The sequence below is a fragment of the Melanerpes formicivorus genome, unplaced genomic scaffold, assembly GCF_026170545.1.
Source record: "Melanerpes formicivorus ecotype bairdi unplaced genomic scaffold, bMelFor1.0.p_v2 SCAF_15, whole genome shotgun sequence".
Lineage (NCBI taxonomy): Eukaryota > Metazoa > Chordata > Aves > Piciformes > Picidae > Melanerpes > Melanerpes formicivorus.
The window spans coordinates 11493253-11513275 of NW_027142367.1; the positions used below are offsets into that span (position 1 = coordinate 11493253).

At 44.0% G+C, this 20023-nt stretch overlaps 1 protein-coding gene across 3 annotated transcripts in view; it reads right to left on the bottom strand.

Moving 5' to 3' along the window:
- Nucleotides 1-20023, bottom strand: part of PIEZO2 (piezo type mechanosensitive ion channel component 2) — a 381856-nt gene that overhangs the window by 156530 nt on the left and 205303 nt on the right. For all 3 annotated transcript variants that reach the window (XM_068147620.1, XM_068147619.1, XM_068147621.1), the window contains exon 5: nucleotides 17048-17210. In XM_068147620.1, the coding sequence (XP_068003721.1) occupies nucleotides 17048-17210 (163 nt within the window). The remainder of the gene's footprint in view (nucleotides 1-17047; nucleotides 17211-20023) is intronic.

Genomic DNA, 20023 nt, shown 5'->3' on the forward strand with positions numbered 1-20023 from the left:
CACAGCAGGAGTGTTTGAACTAGATGATCTTTAAGGTCCTTTTCAATTTGAGCCATTCTATGATTCTGTGAGCAACCATAACCTGCAATCCTGGAAGCTTTTCCCTGGCAGATACATGCTGGCTTGCAGCTTTTCAGCACAGCCTAAGTTATCAACGATACATCTGTGCAAGGATTGCCTGAGTTCAGAGACCAGGGCTTTACACCAGTATGCTCTCTAGAAGAGGTGGATTAGCTTCCTCATCCCTCTCTTCCCTATCTGTAAGTGCATCTGAGGATGACACTGGAGTCCTTAGCCTTATTGTCTACCCTCAGTGGTGCGCTTCATTACCTAGTACAAGATTATCGTAGTAAGAAGACTATGACAGCTCAATAACTACAAGCTTGCTATTTTTCTATGTACAAACATTTGTACCCCATATCCCAGCTGAAGTCAAGGAGCTGAAAGGTCACATTCCAGTGCATGTCAAAAGGACAAACTTTGGGTTCCCCCCCTCTCATCTTCATCACTCAACTACTGGCTTATCTGAGTCAGCTTCCCAGTTTCTCCCACTGAGCACTTCAAATTGCTGAAGGCAGGCAAACAGTGAACAGTTTTTAGATCCCACACAGTGATACCATGTCTGTTGTTTTAACACTTTCTGACGATTAAATGGGCCAAGCAAGGACCTGCTCATCACAGAACACCATTGCTCCAGCCAGACTCCTTTGCAAAGCTCTTTTTACTATGTGGATTAGTCTAAAGCTACAAACCCATGCTACATAGGCTCCAGTTAGAAAAAATACTTTTACTTCCATAATAAATTACTTATTATGCAATTACAGGATCCCTGTGGATGCTGATTAAATCAAATAAACTTCTGCATTCAAGGAGTATAGAGCATTTGTGAAGCCATAAACATGTGTTTCCATGACCTTTGCTCTGCAGAGCAGGGGCCCAGGACTTTCTATAAACAAACTAAATGCAGTTTAGGTTTTTCAGCAATCGTGTGGAAGTCCCAGGAGGATTTATTGTACAACGCTTTCTTGAACTGCCAAATTGAGATAAAGAACAGGCAAAGAAACAGTGCAGCCTCTGTGGCAGCTATGGCAGCTACGATTGTGGCCAGGGCCAGAATGTCCATTAGCCACTTTGGGGGCTGCTTTACTAACAATATCCAACCTCTAAATGTTTCATCTGGTACAGTATAAACACTACTGCACAAAGATATCCTCTTGTCCCAGAGACGTATTTACTAACAGGAAGTCTGAATTCTAACCTAAACCCCATTCTTGCTTCAAAACACTCCTTGCTTTATACCTACTTTTAATGACATTGTGCCGGTAAACACAAATGTGGTTATTTATTGACTTGCTTCTAGAAGGGACCCTCATGAAACTTCCAAAATTGAGTTTCAGTGTAACCCACCAGAATTGTTACAGCTAAGGATACACAAACCTCAGAATGGACACAACTCCCATCCCTGTGAAACCACTGCATTAATTATTGTGACCTCTCAAGCACACACTGCTAAGGTCATGAGAATGTCTGCCTACTCATGTCATTAGAATAAGTTCTCATGAGAGCTCAGGTGCTTCCTCCTTCTAGTAGGCTCATAAATGCTGGACAAATAGCCTCTTCTGCACTGTTTTGACATTTCCTCCCAGTCAGAATCAGGAAAAACAGACAGGAGGTAGAAAATTAAAAACAAGCCAAAGAAAAATACAAGTTCACCAACTGCTTTTAATAGCTTTGAGTTTTTAACACAGGTTAAATGGATCCTGCAGTGTCAGGTCAACTTAGTTTATGTATCATGTAGGCATTAAAGAACTTACAGAGATGCAGTGATGAGCCTCATTATCCAACCTGATATCCAGATGATACTGTGTTTTCCAACAGTTTGAATGGAATAGAATAGAAAAGAATAGAACAGACCAGGTTGGAAGAGACCTTCAAGATCATCATGTCCAACCCATCAACCAATCCAACCCACCTAAACAACGAACCCATGGCACCAAGCACCCCATCAATTCTCCTCCTGAACACCTCCAATGATGGTGACTCCACCACCTCCCCAGGCAGCCCATTCCAATGGGCAATCACTCTCTCTGTACAGAACTTCTTCCTAATATCCAACCTGAACCTCACCTGGCACAGCCTGAGACTGTGTCCTCTTGTTCTGGTACTGGCTGCCTGGGAGAAGAGACCATCATCCCCCTGTCTACAACCTCCCTTCAGGTAGTTGTAGACAGCAATAAGGTCACCCCTGAGTCTCCTCTTCTCCAGGCTGAGCAACCCCAGCTCCCTCAGCCTCTCCTCATAGGGCTTGTGTTTCAAACCCCTCACCAACTTTGTTGCCCTTCTCTGGACACCTTCCAGCAAGTCAACCTCCTTCCTAAACTGAGGGGCCCAGAACTGGACACAGGACTCGAGGTGTGGCCTAACCAGTGCAATGTACAGGGGCAGAATGACCTCCCTGCTCCTGCTGGCCACACTGTTCCTGATGCAGGCCAGGATGCCATTGGCCCTCCTGGATGCCTGGGCACACTGCAGGCTCATGTTCAACCTACCATCGACCAGCACCCCCAGGTCCCTCTCTGCCTGGCTGCTCTCCAGCCACTCTGACCCCAGCCTGTAGCTCTGCATGGGGTTGCTGTGGCCAATGTGCAGAACCCGGCACTTGGATGTGTTCAATCTCATGCTATTGGACTCTGCCCATCTGTCCAGCCTGTCGAGGTCCCTCTGCAGAGCCTCTTTACCCTCCAGCAGATCAACTCCTGCCCCCAGCTTGGTGTCGTCAGCAAATTTACTGATGTCGGACTCAATGCCCTCATCCAGATCATCAATAAAGATGTTAAAGAGCATGGGGCTCAGCACTGATCCTTGGGGGACATTAGTGACTGGCTGCCAGCTGGATGTAGCACCATTCACCACCACTCTCTAGGCTTGGCCCTCCAGCTAGTTCGTAACCCAGTGCAGTGTGCTCCTGTCCAAGCCATGGGCTGACAGCTTGGCCAGCAGTTTGCTATGGGGGACGGTGTCAAAGGTCTTTCTGAAGTCTAGGTAGACTACATCCACAGGCCTCCCCACATCCACCAGGCGGTTCACCTGATCATAGAAGGAGATCAGGTTGGTCAGGCAGGACCTGCCCTTCCTAAATCCATGCTGGCTGGGCCTGATCCCTTGGCCATCCTGTAAGTGCTGTGTGATTGCACTCAGGATGACCTGTTCCATAGTCTTGCCTGGCACTGAGGTCAGGCTGACAGGTCTGTAATTCCCTGGCTCCTCCTTCTGGCCCTTCATATGGATGGGCACCACGATGGCCAGCTTCCAGTCTTCTGGGACCTCTCCAGTGAGCCAGGACTGCTGGAAAATGATGGATAGTGGCTTGCCCAGCTCATCTGGACATCGAAACACTTGAACGTGTCCAGAAAAGGGCTGGGGAGAGGCCTTGAGCACAAGCCCTATGAGGAGAGGCTGAGGGAGCTGGGATTGTTTAGCCTGGAGAAGAATAGGTTCAGGGGTGACTGTAATGGGTTGGGGCAGACCCCCTCCCCACCACGCGCAGAAATAACAACTCAGACAAACGGATTGCAAAGGTGATGGAAAGTTTAAATAGAACGGTGAGTGCGTGCAGAAAAAAAAACTAGAAATACAGTGACAAGAGAGAGAGACCCAAAAACAAACCCAAAGAAACCCATCCCTACCTGAGGGTACACTCGAGACCCCCAGGGCTCCTTCTTCCCCCTCCCATTGCTAGGCGAGTCTCAGCTGGCCAGATCTGAGACTGCCCATCCCCCCGTGGCCTTGGGCCTAGCCAGGCCCAAAGCCAGGAGATCTCTCCCCCATGTTACCGGCTGACGGAGGAGGAAGAAAAGAGGAAGTGCCAGACCCCGCCACAAAACTTATAGTGGTGCAAGGGATCATGGTAGGAAATAACCTAATTTCCTGTGTCCACCCACTGGGCTGGACTTCTGGACACAGGAAACACCCCTGTAGCAGAAGGCAGCCAGCCCAAACTACGACAGTGACCTCATTGCCCTCTACAACTACCTGAAAGTAGTGGTAGCCAGGAAGGGGTTGGTCTCTTCTCCCAGGCAACCAGCACCAGAACAAGGGGACACAGTCTCAAGCTGTGCCAGGGGAGGTTTAGACTCAAGGTGAGGAGGAAGTTCTTCACCGAGCGAGTCGTTCGTCATTGGAATGTGCTGCCCAGGGAGGTGGTGGAGTCACCGTCCCTGGAGGCGTTCAAGAGGAGATTGGACGTGGCACTTGGTGCCATGGTCTAGTCATGAGGTCTGTGTTGATAGGTTGGACTCGATGATCCTCGAGGTCTCTTCCAACCTTAGTTATACTGTGATACTGTGATCTGCCAGCTCTCTCAGCACCCTAGGATGGATCCCATCCAGTCCCATGGAGTTGTGGGGATCCAAACAGCTGAGAAGAGCTCCAACTACCTGCTCCTGGAACATAGGGAAAGTATGCAGCTCCCTGGCTCCTTCTGCCAGCTCTGCAGGCCAGCTGTCTGGAAGACAGGGGGCAGAAAAGCAACCTGCCATTCGACTGCATGGAACAATGCCATGCTCCCATACCAACCTGCTTGTCAAGTGGTCATGATCTTTAAGTACTTCTGTGAACCACAGCCTGAAGCAACCTCCTGCAGAGGTTGCAGAGCAGTGCACAAGTTCACTGATTTAAACACCTCCTTAGAATGCTTTGGGTGGGAAGGGATCTTTAAAGGTCACATAGTCCAAGCCCCCTGCAGTGAGCAGGGACATCTACAACTAGATTAAGTTGCTCAGAGCCCCATCCAACCTGACCTGGAACAAAGGTTTCCAGGCATACAGCCTCCATCACCTCTCCAGGCAACCTGGGCCAGTGTTTACCACTCTTGGTGTAAGAAAGTTCTTTCTATCTAGGCCTCTGGCCCTGCACCAACAGGTCCATGTCTTTCCTGTGCTGAGGACTCCAGAGCTGGACCCAGCACTGCAGGTGAGGTCACAGCAGAGCAGAGAGCAGAATCCCCTCCCTCCACCTGCTGCCCATGCTGCTTTGGATACAGCCCCAAATACAGTTGGCTTCTGGGCTGTTAGCATACATCTTCTACTCAAGTTGAGCTTTTCATTCACCATTACCCCCGGTCCTCTTCCACAGGGCTGCCCTTAATCCCATTATCTCCCAGCCTGCTCTTTTAGAGCAGTTGCCTCTAAACAAAGATCTTTAACCCTTTCAAAATGGTGTTTAACCTTTATCTTTAGAAATAAGATAGAATCATAGTAGAATCATAGAATCAATAAGGTTGGAAAAGATCTCAAAGATCATCAAGTCCAACATGTCACCAAAGACCTCATGACTACTAAACCATGGCACCAAGTGCCACATCCAATCCCCTCTTGAACACCTCCAGGGATGGTGACTCTACCACCTCCCTGGGCAGCCCATTCCAATGGCCAATCACTCTTTCCCTGAAGAACTTTTTCCTAACATCCAGCCTAAACCTTCCCTGGCACAGTTTGATAGTTACAGCAGTAGGAGAAATTGATTACTTGCCTGCCTTCAGGATCACCACATAAATATGCACATATAGAAGTGCATAGAGAAACAATGATCAAAATAACATAATATGCTTTAGACAGAAAATAAATTTCACTGCTACTTGTTTTACCATCAAAAGAACTGCAAGCCCTTAATGGGATACAAATGGTTGCAGTTTTAACCTGCAGTCAATACTAGACCATGTTAAGGCAGTCATTTATTGAATTTCCAATTCTGCAAGAGAGCAAAGAACTCCACAGTTGTTCTGAAAGCATCAGCATGTGAGAAATGGATTTATCTCCTTTTTCTGCCACAGAATTGATACAAAAACTTCCACGTAAACAACCCTCGTGTGTCCTTCAACTTAAGTACTACAGAAATGCGCCTGCCTAGCAAGGGTAATCTTCTTTAAGGCCATCTTGCATGAAATGTACATAGTGTTCAAAGGGAGCTTAGGTGGATCTACAGAAAGCCAAAAGGGAACATCCACAGGGTAAGTGCAAGCCAGGAAAGAAAAGGAAGACTGAGTGACTTCAAGGGAGCACCCTGGCAAACCCATCCGTGGAGGTGTTACAAGATACAGAGATGTGTTGCTAAGGGACATGGTTTAGCACCAGACTTGGTAGAGTTAGATAATGGTTGGGTCAATGATCCTAAAGGTCTTTTTCAGCTAAAACAATCTAAACATCTACCTGAAGGGAGGTTGGAGACGGGAAGGGGATAATTTCTTGATGACAAGTGACAGCAATAGAGGAAATGGTTACAAACTGCACCAGGGGAGGTTCAAGCTGGATGTTAGGAAATACTTCTTCACTAAAAGTGTTCTCAAACATTGGAATGGACTGCCCAGGGCAGTGGTGGAGTCACCATCCCTGTTCAAGCAGCGTGTGGACAGTGCTCTTAGGAACACGGTCTAGTGCTGACCCTTCGATGCTGGATTGAAGGTTGGACTGGATGTTCTCTTCCAACCAGATGCATTCTGTGATTCTGTGAAATCAAGTGTGAGACAACCACAGTGAACATTTTGGTAGGTGCAACATTGATGAGACAGAGGCAACTGGGAAGCTAAATAGTAATCTAACATTTATATTACGCATGTGAATCACTGTAAAAGAAAAAGAAATGTGAAATTAACTTTAGGTCCTATAGCTCTCAATGAAAAAATTTACCACTGGTAGATCTCAAGTAGCCAAATCCTGGATTCAAGGCCTTCACAGCATTGGATAAATTCATCAGGGATGTACTATCATAAATAACATTCAGTGTGTCTGCAGTGTTTGATAGTGACCTCATTGCCCTCTACAACTACCTGAAAGGTGGTTGTAGCCAGGAAGGGGTTGGCCTCTTCTCCCAGGCAACCAGCACCAGAACAAGGGGACACAGTCTCAAGCTGCGCCAGGGGAGGTTTAGACTCGAGGTGAGGAGGAAGTTCTTCACCGAGCGAGTCATTCGTCATTGGAACGGGTTGCCCAGGGAGGTGGTTGAGTCATCGACCCTGGAGGCGTTCAAGAGGAGATTGGACGTGGCACTTGGTGCCATGGTCTACTCATGGGGTCTGTGTTGATAGGTTGGACTCGATGATCCTTGAGGTCCTTTCCAACCTAAGTTATACTGTGATACTGTGATACTGTGATACTGTAATGCCTGATAGACACTTCCACAGCGAAATCTCCCATGGGAAAGAGTCACTCATTGAAAAAAAAAGGATTGAGCCATTTACTTGAATAACAGAGGGCCAGAGACATTTAGTGATTCAGAGTAACTGAAAAATAAAAAATTAATAAATACAAGCACAGCTCTGAAGTGGGATAACAGGAAGGCAACTCATTACATCCAGTATACAATGGATATTGTACTGAGAGGGCTAAAGGTTATTTCACCTCCCGAGGTACCTATAGCACCTGAGCAAACACCACGTGATTTCAGCACAAGACTCACTTGGCCAACGTGGAAATAAGAGCTTCACATCTTGACTTGAAAAAGCTGTCAGGCACATAAGCCAAATGCAAAAGAGAGGAGAACTCACAAGCAGAGTTCAGTGGTTTGGCCTGAGATGATTCAACTTGGGGTTTGTTGGGTTTTTTTTGGGAAAAGGAAATAGGAAGAGTTGGGTTATGACTACAAGGCATAATTCAGCACAAACTCTAAATGATCTCGTGCAGGTATGCGAAGCAGCACAGGCACCCACATGGAGTAATTCTTGGACCAAAAAATATGCACATTATACCATTATCCATCTTGCTAAAAAGGATGGTAAATAGCCCAAGCATGGTGCTACGGTTATTTGCAGTATTTGCCAAGTGGCTTGGATAGTTCTTCAGTCCCACCCTGAAGAGCCACAGCAGAATGGCACATTTAATCCTTAAGAGAATCCAAATTTACTTGGCTTCTTTTGTATTACAGAACAACCTTTAAAGAAGTATGGCTTTTTTTTTCTCCCAAAATATCAGAGAAAAAGAGTGAGAGAGAATTCAGAGATGGAGAGGAAACAGCCTCCAATTGTGCCAGGGGAGGTTTAGATTAGATATGAGGAAAGATTTAATTCCTGGCAGAGTGGTCAGGCATTGAAACAGGCTGCCCAGGGAGGAGGTGGAGATAGCATCCCTGGAGGAGCTAAAAAAATGTGGAGACATGGCAGCCTGGAACATGAGTGGGCATGGTGGTGGTAGGTTGTCAGTGGCAGCTGATGATCCTAGAGGTCTTTTCCAGCCAACAAGTCTATGATCCTATCAAACAAATGCTAGAGAAGGAAACAGCACATTGAAGTAAAAGGACAGAAATAGAAAAGGTTATAATGCAGTTCTGAATACACATACAGTCTAAATTGGATGGTTTTTAAACACCAGAGAAGCAAAATGACAGAACAGGGTCCCATCAGGAGCAATAGGATGAAGAAAAACTGGCCCATTTCTAAGATGGTACTTCCTACCTTCCAGAGGGAATTATGTGATACAGCTGCCTGCGATAGCAGCAGAATGAATTCCATTACCCCAGAGATTCCTTCTTGTGCTGTGTTGTTCATCACTTAAACTGTCCCTAGGCAATAGCATTCCAGGATTTTCATCTCCCAGTTAATATGCCTGTATCTCCACATTTTGAACTGAGGATTGGTAGAAGAGCAAAGCATGAAAACATGCCACAAGAAGGATTTCTTCATGTCATGTGTGAGGCCAAAACAGGCCAGGAGCATGCTGAAGTTTCATGTACTGCGGTCTGCAACATTCTGTAGCCAAGGCACTGCTGCAGTGTAATTAGGTATTTGTGTTAAGACTTATCCACAGACATGTGCATCAAACTAAGAAGCTAATGTAACTTGTAAACTTTTGACCCTTGTTAAGATGAGATGCATGAGAATTGTTACTGAGGGAGGCAGCTGGGGAAGGTCTGGCAAACTTCACCACTACAAACATCATGAGCAAAGTGATAAGGGAACCTCAACAACTCTTTTTAAACCTCAGAAATAAGGTATTAAATCCTACTCCCACCACGTTCAAAGTAGACTAAGATCAGCTGGGTTGTGATTAGTTCTCCAGAGCTCAAAACCAAAGAAATATTTATAATGAATTAGAAAAGGTAAGCCAAGGCTGTGCTAAACAGAGAGGACAAGGAGAAGAAAGCAGGAATAAAAGTGGTGTCATCAGGAAGCTATAAGAAGCCAAGAAAGTCCAGCCTTCTCTAAGTACTTTTCTCCTTTTTATTTTCCTTGTAATCATTTTCACAATAGCCTTTGCTCTCTCTGAAGAAGTTGTATATGAGAAGAAGATGTTCAGAGAAATAAAGGCCAAAAGTCCCTGTGTCAATGAGATGTTGAATGTTTGATTCTGATCTTACAAAAAACTATTGCAGGCTATAAGAGCAGAGGGATAGTCACCTAGACAAGGTCATGGGCACCGCTGTAAACAGCTCAGAAGAAATCGCTACATCTGAAGGCAAGACAAATGGCAAAGTGCAAGCAATGACAAGGACTATGGCATCAGATCTTTGTTGGAGCTGTACTCTAAGCTGAACTAATTATCCATGCTATACAGGATATCCAGGTAGGTGATATGAATAAAACTTATGAATACATCTTATGAAGAGCGACTGAAGGAGCTGGGGCTGTTTAGTTTGAAAAAGAGGAGGCTGAGGGGAGACCTCATCACTCTCTACAACTACCTGAAAGGACATTGTAGAGAGGCTGGTGTTGATCTCTTCTCACAGGTAGTTAGTGATAGAATAAGAGGGAACAGCCTCAATTGTGACTGGGTAGGTTTAGGCTGGACATTAGGACAAATTTCCATGGAAAGAGTGGTCAGGCATTGGAATGGGCTGCCGAGGGAGGTGTTGAGTCACCAACCCTGGATGTGTTTAAAGATGGTTTGGATGTGGTGCCAGGGGATATGGTTTAGGGGTGAACCTTGTAGAGTAGGGTCAATGGTTGGATTTAGTGATCCTGAGTGTCTTTTCTGACCTGAATGTTTCTGTGATTCTGTGCTATGCTAGTAGAATTGTCCATCCCAACAATCTGAGTCTAGAGGATGAATGTCATAATACCGTCAACTAAATCAAGACCTTGACTCAAATGCTGTCACTGCTGTTATCTGTAACTCAAGTGAATTTAGCACAAACACAGCTAGTTCAGTAAAAAGTAATTAAAGGGAAAAAAGAAATTGAAAAAAAGAACAGGGACTGCCTGCTTTTAAGAGGATAAATATGGAAGATAATAAATACATCCATCTGAGTTCCCTTATACCATCTCGCTCTGGTTTATAACATGCCATACAAGGGACCTTCCATAAAATTAAATAGTGTTACATTTAAAATAAAATCAGAGAGCACTTATTAAATTGTGGAAGTCCTTGCTTCATGATGCCACTGAAGCCAAGAAATTAATGAGGTTTTAAAAAGGGTCTGGATAATTATACGTTTAACAAGATTATCCATAGTAGCTCTAATCAAAAAAAACAACATTTTTTTGGAAGGGGTTTGAAACCACATGTTTTAGGATGAAAACCAGTCTCTCAGTAGGAGAGATCGGAAGAAATTGTTTTGCTGGAGATGGAGAAAAGGCATTCCCTTACTTGCTTGCTGTCCTTATTCAGTAAGTACTTTGGACATGCTGGAACATGTCCAAAGAAGGGCCATGAGGATGATCAGAGGGCTCCTCTCGTCTTGTGAGGACAGGCTGAGAGAGTTGGGGCTATTCAGTCTGGAGAGGAGAAGGCTCTGAGGAGACCTTGTTGTGGCCTTCCAGTATCTGAAGGGGGCCCTACAAGAAAGCTGGTGAGGGACTTTTTAGGGTGTCAGGTAGTGACAAGACTAGGGGGAATGGAGCAAAACTAGAAGTGGGGCAGATTCAGGTTGAATGTTAGGAAGAAGTTCTTCCCCATGAGGGTGGTGAGACACTGGAACAGGTTGCCCAGGGAGGAGGTAGAAACCCCATCCCTGGAAGTTTTTAAGGCCAGGCTGGATTTGGCTCTGAGCAACCTGATCTAGTGTGAGGTGTCCCTGCCCACAGCAGGGGGGTGGAGCTGGCTGATATTTGAGGTCCCTTCCAACCCTGACAATTCTAAGACTCTAAGGTGCTTTCAAGATGAGGACAACTGATCTAAATGGGCAGTTTCTAGACTAGGAAGTCCTTGGACAAGGCGTGGGACATATGTATCTATTCTGTCCTGTATGTAGTGCAGTTACACTTGGAGATGTGGACCAAATGAGAGCTCTCAATATGCTACATGCCCAGTGCAGGTGTAGGACAAATAGCCCTCTCACTGTTTAGAAAGACAACATCAGGAAAAGCAGCGTTTCTGCTGCTCCTCTTGGCCAAGAGACACAGAAGCTGAGAGACAGATGAAGCAATAGTTGAGGACACAAAACAAGTTCATGGCCAAAGTGAGGATCATGCTGGTCCCCCCTGACTCCAGTTCAGTATCTTGACTCCAAGCCAAGCTCTCCTCACATTCTTTTTTTTTCTTTTCTTTTCTTTTCTTTTTTTCTTTTCTTTTCTTTTCTTTTCTTTTCTTTTCTTTTCTTTTCTTTTCTTTTCTTTTCTTTTCTTTTCTTTTCTTTTCTTTTCTTTTCTTTTCTTTTCTTTTCTTTTCTTTTCTTTTCTTTTCTTTTCTTTTCTTTTCTTTTCTTTTTTCTTTTCTTTTCTCTTCTCTTTTCTTTTTTCTTTTCTTTTCTTTTTTCTTTTCTTTTCTCTCTTTTCTTTTCTTTTCTTTTCTTTTCTTTTCTTTTCTTTTCTTTTCTTTTCTTTTCTTTTCTTTTCTTTTCTTTTTCTTTTCTTTTTTTTTCTTTTTCTTTTCTTTTCCTTTCCTTTTCTTTTCTTTTCTTGTTCTCTTTTCTGTTCTTCTCTTCTCTGTTCTTCTCTTTCTCTCTTCTCTTCTCTTCTCTTCTCTTCTCTTCTCTTCTCTTCTCTCTTCTCTTCTCTTCTCTTCTCTTCTCTTCTCTTCTCTTCTCTTCTCTTCTCTTCTCTTCTCTTCTCTTCTCTTCTCTTCTCTTCTCTTCTTTGTCCTTGTTGAGATCTTAAGCAATTCTCTTCCTTCCACAGAAGAAAGGAGGGGTAAAGGCCCTGGGATCAAGCTTGCCTCAGATTATGGGACAAAGTACTGACCTAGTGGTCCCATTTGCTTACTAGAAGTGCATGGATGAGAAACAAGCTCAAAAGGGCAAGTTCATGGGAGGAAGTTGCATTGCAGACTACAGCTGCATATTTCAATTAAGATAACACCTCTTCTAATGCTTAAATTGGTCAATTTCCCTCATCACTTAAGTTATTAGGCAATTCCTCCATCATCTCAAGAAAAAATTTACTTCCTTTGTTATACCTATGGCACTATATCTGCATTTTGGCACATAAAGCACCATCTGCACCAAATCAAAAGTGTCATACCTTCAGCTGCAGCTGGAAGTTAACTGTTCTTTCTTATTTTCTTCTACCTTTTACACCTTGTGACTGGCATTGTGCTTTTCAGCCTTTGCAATCCGGGCCTGTCTCCAGCTGGATTCACCTGCTTTAAATTTTCTGAGCCCTAATAAAAAAGGCCTGCAGACACGTTTGCTCCAAGTGTGCAACCATTTAGGGGTGGTAATGAGTTGGACTGCAGCCTGGTATCTGGCAAACCTTCCTACTTCATGACTCACTGTTAATTAAAACCACACTCTGCTTATTCCTGGGATACTTACTTACAAATAATTGAGAGTCTCTCACTGCCTTACAGCCTCCTCCTCCCCCCCCCCCCCCAGTTCTGCTCTGTAGAATGCGCTTTTCTGATGGAGATCTGCTTCCCTTAAAGCTGGAGGCAGTGTAATGAAGAAGGACACCCATTTTTCAATGAATCCTTGTTACCCTTAATTTGGATGATGATACTTCTTATTTTGAATTGCATCTCAATCCACAAGCAATCTGCCCCACTGTACTCTACAGCTGATTCCTGCAGGCAACCGCTATGACTACTGAGCAGCACAAACTGCTCTTCAACCCCAGGCAATCTTTCAACTGAAATGTGATGGATTCACAGAGAGCTTTGAAAAAGTCACTTTTAGAAGTATTAAAACAACTGTGTAAGAGGTTTTCTTATATATAAGTCCTGGAATGAGTAAAGTGACTTTTATTTTTTAATCAGATTCTTGAATGATTTCACCCCCACACAAAGCAGATGTCTGAGAATCATTCAAAGTAAATCATTTTATGCCAAAAGGTAAAGCTGCAAGACCAACTGTCTGCAGTTGCCTGGAAGCCACAGTGTTGATTTCTTGATTTCTAGAGGTGTCCATGGCTAGACATCTAGCAACCTGAAAAATGAATCACAGAATCACCATGGCTGGACAAGTCCTTTAGAATTGAATCGAATCAAATCAAATCAAATCTAATCAAATAGAATAGACCAGACGAGGTTGGAAAAGATCTTTGAGACCATCAAGTCCAACCTATCATCCAACACTATCTAATCAATTAAATCATGGCACCAAGTGCCCCATCCAGTCTGTTCCTGAACACCTCCCGTGATGGTGACTCCAACACCTCCCTGGGCAGCCCATTCCAATGGCCAATCACTCTTTCTGTGAAGAACTTCTTCCTGACATCCAGCCTAAACCTCCCCTGGCACAGCTTGAGACTCTGTTATGTTTCTGTTGAGCCTGTTCCAATCATTTGATGCATCCTTAACAAAACCTCATACCATGAATCTCTGAAGATTGGTGGCAGGGATGCTCAGCTGAAACTCTTCAGCTCTAGAATTGCCTGCAGGGTTGGTCTAACAAACACAGAACTATTTCCTTTGGAGGCACAGTACCAAATGCAACACTTCCCCTGAAGGGTTTGTCCATAGGTAGTTACTGATGCAACTCATTTTTTGTTTTCTAATTCACTGGAGCTACAGCATCAGTTGAGATCAGCACCAACATCCAGCCACAGGCATCAGTCAGCTAAAGCACAATTCAAAGAACTGACCACTTCCTTAGTTTTCACTTTTCCCTATGTACTCTACCAAGGAAGAACTGAAAATTATCATGTGAAACACACACAGTTTGGACTTGGTTTAGACCATGCCAATATTCTCCCAGCTTCAGACACTCAGCTGCATGCTCTGCATATGCATTAGCTTCCTTCCAGTCAGCCCTGCCAAATACATATTCCTAGCAGATTCAGCTGCTTCTGCAGACTCCTCCTAACTAGCAGAAATGATTCCAGGATGTTACGTGCAGACACCTAGAAAGAGAAAGCTGAAGGCTGGAAAAATGTATTTCATAGGTATTTAATTTTCCACTCTCCATTTCACTCCATCATGAAAAAAACAAGCAGGTTATTCTGATGCAAACTTATCATTTCAGCTGTGAAGATGAGAATTCCTTAAAGCCCTGGGGATCACCTGACATGACAGTAACTGTTATCCCTTTATTTAAACAACATAAAAAGCCTCTGAGAGAGTTTTGGGTGTCACTAAATCTAAACACAGCTGCTGTGCTCACTAAATATTCTATCACACATCCAGTTCACAGAACATAAATAATATTTGCTGCTTTTTGATGTGAAGTAAAATATATTCATGCAGATTTCTGTTTGCCCAGTATCAATATTGCTTTGCAGTCAAAGTTTTTTCCCCTTCTCCCTCCTACTCTTTGTGGAAAATTCTGGACCATTTAGCTGCACTGGTGGATTGCTTTGAGGTAGCCAGTCTAAGAACAATTTAAAGCTACACTCTGTGCTCTGTAATCAGTGTTTTAGCTCAGGTTTTGCCTTGTATTCCAGGGAAATGACTATTGAATCCTGCCTGGAAGGCAGCACCAATCCTCTCCAGGAGACCAAGCTCCCTTTCACCCAGACTTCAGGCTCAGCTGAAGAAAACAGAAAGTGAGTATCTTAACACTGTCCTCTTAATTCAGGGGAGCCTAAACATACCCTTTTGGTTTTCTTATGAGCTTCTGCCATCAGCTTACTCCTGGTTTGTGCACATCTATGCATTTTTTTAACCAGGAGATCAAGGTCTTCAAGGAGGTCCATTGAGCCCACTCTGCTAAAATGCAACTCTTAAAAGAGATGGGCTGAACACAAAACAGGCTAACAGGGTGGAGGATGAAGGCACTGAGAGCAGCCCTGTGAAGTAGGACTTGGGAGTACTGATGGATGAAAAGCTGGACATGAACCAGCAATGTACACTTACAGCCCAGAAGTCAACCATGCCTTGGGCTGCATCCAAAGCAGTGTGGGCAGCAGGTGGAAGGAGAGGATTCTGCCCCTCTGCTCCACTCTGCTGAGACCCTATCTGCAGTGCTGAGTCCAGCTCTGGAGTCATCAGCACAGGAGAGACATGGACCTGTTGGAAGAAGTCCAAAGAAGGACCACAAAAATGATCAGGGGGCTGGAAACCCTCTGGTGTGAGGACAGGCTGAGGGAGTTGGAGTTGTTCAGCCTGGAGAAGAGAAGGCTCCAGAGAGACCTTCTTGTGGCCTTTCAGTAGTTAAAGAGGAGACAGAAGAAAGCTGGGGACAGACTTTTTAGCAGGGACTGTCATGACAGGACAAGGGGGTGATGGCTTTAAACTAAATTAGAGGAGACTTAAGACTAGAGAGAAGGAAGACATTTTTAACCATAAAGGTGGTGAGACACTGGTCCAGGTTGCCCAGAGAAATCATAGAAGTCCCACTCCTGGAACCATTCCAGGTCAGGTTGTTTGGAGCTCTGAGCAACCAAATCTAGTGGCAGATGTCCCTGCTCAGTGCCAAGGGTATTGGGCTAGGTGACCATTAAAGGTCCCTTCCAACCCAAACCATTCTATGATTCTGTGATTCATGCTAGCCACACTTCCTTAATACTTTTATCTCCCTTTATAGGTGTAGCCCCACATTCTAGGCTGATGCTAAATCCATTTTCCACCAGCTCCAATGATAAAGCACCTTAAAAGCTGATAAAACCAGATTCCGGGACACACACTAAAAGCTTCTGCACACTCATCAGACCAAGGTCTACATATCCTCCAATGTCTAGTTAACAGCTTTAATCTTCAGGCAATCCTCAGCTGCCAGAAGAGCCCATAAGAATTACAACTGAATGTAAAGCACAGTTCTGATACTCATGACTTGTGCTCAAAACTCGACCAGGTTTTGGCAGTTCCACAACCTAGACAACAAGGCAACAGGCAGAGAGGCTTTCTTTCCTCCCTATAGTGGCACCACTCTGAAAGTGCCATCTTTATCTGTGATGAGCAAGTTACAACTGTCTGCCCTAAAACTGGAGTTTTAGAAAGGAAAAAACATTCCACCCATGAGCAAAAGAAGACAGAAAAGAAGACCCAAGGCATGCAAGACAGTCTGATAAAAAGCATGTTAAGATAAGCAGTTGGAATGTCTCTGCACCCTGGGCTCAACTCCCACTGTGGGTTTCTGTATCACAAAATGGTTTCCCTCTTTCTGTAGATGTTTCTGAATTCAGTGTCTCTGCCACACTTCTTCCCACCAGCAAAATGCACAGCAAACAGATCCATACTTCCAGCTGAGCCACTCCTGATCCTCAAGCTCACTCACTATGATCACAGTTTTAGGTAACTCTTTCCATGAATGTAATCCACAGCCTCTCTTCCATTCTCCTGTCATTTGTGATGACAGGCTGGAATGATGTTCAACTAGGGTAGACTTCTACATCTGGGGAGGAATAAGCCCCTGTACCAGTATAGGTGAGCAGCTGACCTGCTGGAAAGCAGTTTCTGTGGAGAAGGACCCAGGAGGGCTGGTGGACAACATGTCCACCTTGCCCTCATTGCCAAGAAGACCAATGATCTCCCAGGGTGCCTTAAGAAGACTGTGACTAGCAGATCAGGAGAGATTTTTCTCCCCATTTACTGTGCCTTAATGAGGTCCTATCTGGATTACTGTGTCCTGTTCTAGTCTCCCCAGATCAAGAGAAACAGGGAACTACTGGAGAGAGTGCAGTGGAGGTTTTCAGGTGGCAGTTGCTGTCTGTTTTGTGGGTGCCTCCCCAACAACATCTCAGACAGGAACGCCAAAGGTGACTTCTTATCTAAAAGCCATGCAGAGAGAAACATGTAGTATCAGATACCATCTCCTCGTTTTCAAACTGCAGGTTGCACTGTGCTGCATCCTCCGTTAGCGGCTTCTGGAGCATGTTGCGGCAGATGAGCCATATGGACAGGCTGGCGATGAACATCCCAATGTCTGGTACGAAGAGTCTGATCACGTTGCCAGCGTCTGCTCCTTTCACACTGTATGGGATGAACAAACAAACAAAAAAGATCCATAAAAACACAAAGAAACATTGATTACTTCTAATGACATTTTCAACTGGAACAGAAAGTTAATTTGAGGTAAAAAAAAAATCAAAACCCCCCCAAAAAACATGAAAGGAAGCTTCACAATATGATGGGGATAAAGGAACTCCAGACAGCAAGGTATTTGCTCTCTAGGAGTACAGAAAAGCTGACTGTTCCCTGGGAGCTCATATAGTCACATCTTAGTGACACTTAGCATTTAGATTAACTCAATTTTGTGAAGAGTAACATGTCAATGACTTTCAAATTCCAGAACAGAGACTTCAGCTGAGGTTCTAGAAGGCCCATGTGTATAAATCACAATCCCTTTACTGGCATCCTTGGCAATGACGACAGAGTCCACTTTCTAGAAGGTCCATGTCCTTGGAACATCCTTGGACTTGATGATCTTTGAGGTCTTTTCCAACCTTGTTGATTCTATGTGTGTAAACCACACTTCCTTTACTGGCATCCTTTGCAAAGACAATGGAGTCCATGGCACTCTGAAGTGTGTCCTAATCATTCCTGGCAGACAGCAGACTGACCCGGAAGTCTGTAATATTTTGATATGCTTTCTTTTGTGTTAATACATTTATTCAAACAGACCTCTTAAATACCTTTTGGGCTATTTAACTGCTAATATTTAAGTACAAATCTTTACATTTGAATTCAAGTGTTAGGTCCCTCACCAAGAAAACCTCCACAAGATTTGGAAAATTAGATTCAATCTATGATGGGAAAAAAAATATTGCACTGCTTCATTGGACATATTGAATTGTTCAGGCGGGGAAATACGGGTTTGGATGTGGTCCTTGAATGGAGAGCTTGGGTTTAGTGGCACAATGAACAGTTTGTTAAGCTGCTGTATGGACTTACTGACCTTTTAACTATTAATGAGAAGACATAATACACAGCATATGCAGCTCCAGTTCTAATTTAATTTTGGTTGTTTGGTTTTTCTCAGAACTTACATCCATAATCAGTTCTGAGGACAGGTGAGGCACCTCTATAGCTGCCTGGGCATAGGTAAGTGAAGCAGAATAGTTCTGCATAGCCTGAACCGGTAGAAAACCTCGATAGGTTGTTTTATAGATGCAAAATGTTGTGACAGAACAAGGGGTGATGGTTTTAAAACTAAAAGAGGGAGATGTAGACTAGATGAAAAAATTTTTTTTACCATGACAGTGGTGAGATACTGGCATGGGTTGCCCAGAGAAGGGAGAGAAGACCCATCCCTGGAAACCTGTATTCCAGGTTAGGTTGGATGGGGCTCTGAGCAACCTAATCTAGTTGCAGATATCCCTGCTCACTGCAGGGGTGTTGGAATAGATGACCTTCAATGGTCCCTTCCAACCCAAAATACTCAATGATCACCTCTGCCTCTTCTTTATGGTAAGACTACCAGCTTTCAATCTTAAACAAAACAACAAATCTGTTTCTGAAGGAATTAGTTGCAACTGTAGGTCTAGAGTATTTAAAAAGTCTCTAATGGGATTACAATACAACCACTGTGAGGAATTTTGTTGGCCTGCTCATATGTCCAAGATCAAATCCTACATTTCTATCACTGCTGCTGACCCACCTTTTCCCATTGCTATATATCTGGAAAAATAACACATACCCAAAGTAGGAATAAAGTTAAGTGACTGGAAAGCCAGCTTTAATGTTTGTTTCAACAGGTACAAATGAGTGTATCAAGGAAAGCAGTGAGAAATGTGCAAGACTATAGGATACTGCCCTGTAGACAGTTGTGAGATGGAGCCTTCTGTACTATGGAATTGCTTCAAAACAAGAGAGGGAAAATTAAATATCTACTTCTTTTCTTCCCATGCTCAGACAGAGACACAGAGTTACAGATTTGTTTTTGGTTGGAAAAGATCTTCAAGACCCATTGAGTCCAACTATTATCTAACTCGAACATGTCTGCTGCTAAACCACAACCCTCAGCACCACATCTCTGCATCTTTTAAACACACTTCCAGGGATGGGGATTCAACCACAACCTGGGCAGCCTGTTCCAGTGTTTGAGAACCTGCTCAGTGAAGAAGTTTCTTCTAATATCCAACCAAACCTCCCCTGCTGCAACTTGAAGCTATTTCCTCAAGTACTATTGCTTGTTACTTGGGAGACCGAGACCAACACCCACTTCACTACAACTTCCTTGCAGGGAGTTGCAGAGAGTGAGAAGTTCTCTCCTCATAATAAATAAGCTTACAACGTGCTGCCTGAGGAAAACAACTTCAGAGTTGAAATTGCAGCTTCTTTAAAAGAAATTGCAAGTATGCAACCAGAAAAGTTTCTCCTCTGATGATGCTCTTTGCTGTTATAGATTAACCTTGAATGACCATTCACTGCATAGCAGTTAAGGAGCTTGAAAGTATGTTGCAAATGGCTTCAAGCTGTACTGAAGCAGAGGGAAAAATTCAGTAGATCATTGAAATGCTTCTAAAAGGGTTAGGTGGCAAAATCCTTACTGGATTGCTTGCATGTTTCTTGTGCAGGCTGCTTCAAGCAAAGCATGCTGTATAGTCAGTCAGTGTATGAAGGCATAGCCAATCTGTTTGACACTACAGAAAACACAGGCTTGACAGGTATCAGGTCATTTTTGCAGCACTCTTCCTGCCACCGAAGATGAGTTAGACAAGGCAGTAAGAATTTCATGTTCACCAAACCTAATTCCCAACAATCCCAGGGCACCTGGGATTCACAAAGCAATAATGAATTACTGGCACTCGTTACAGTGAAAGCCACCTTTTAGAGTAGTTTTA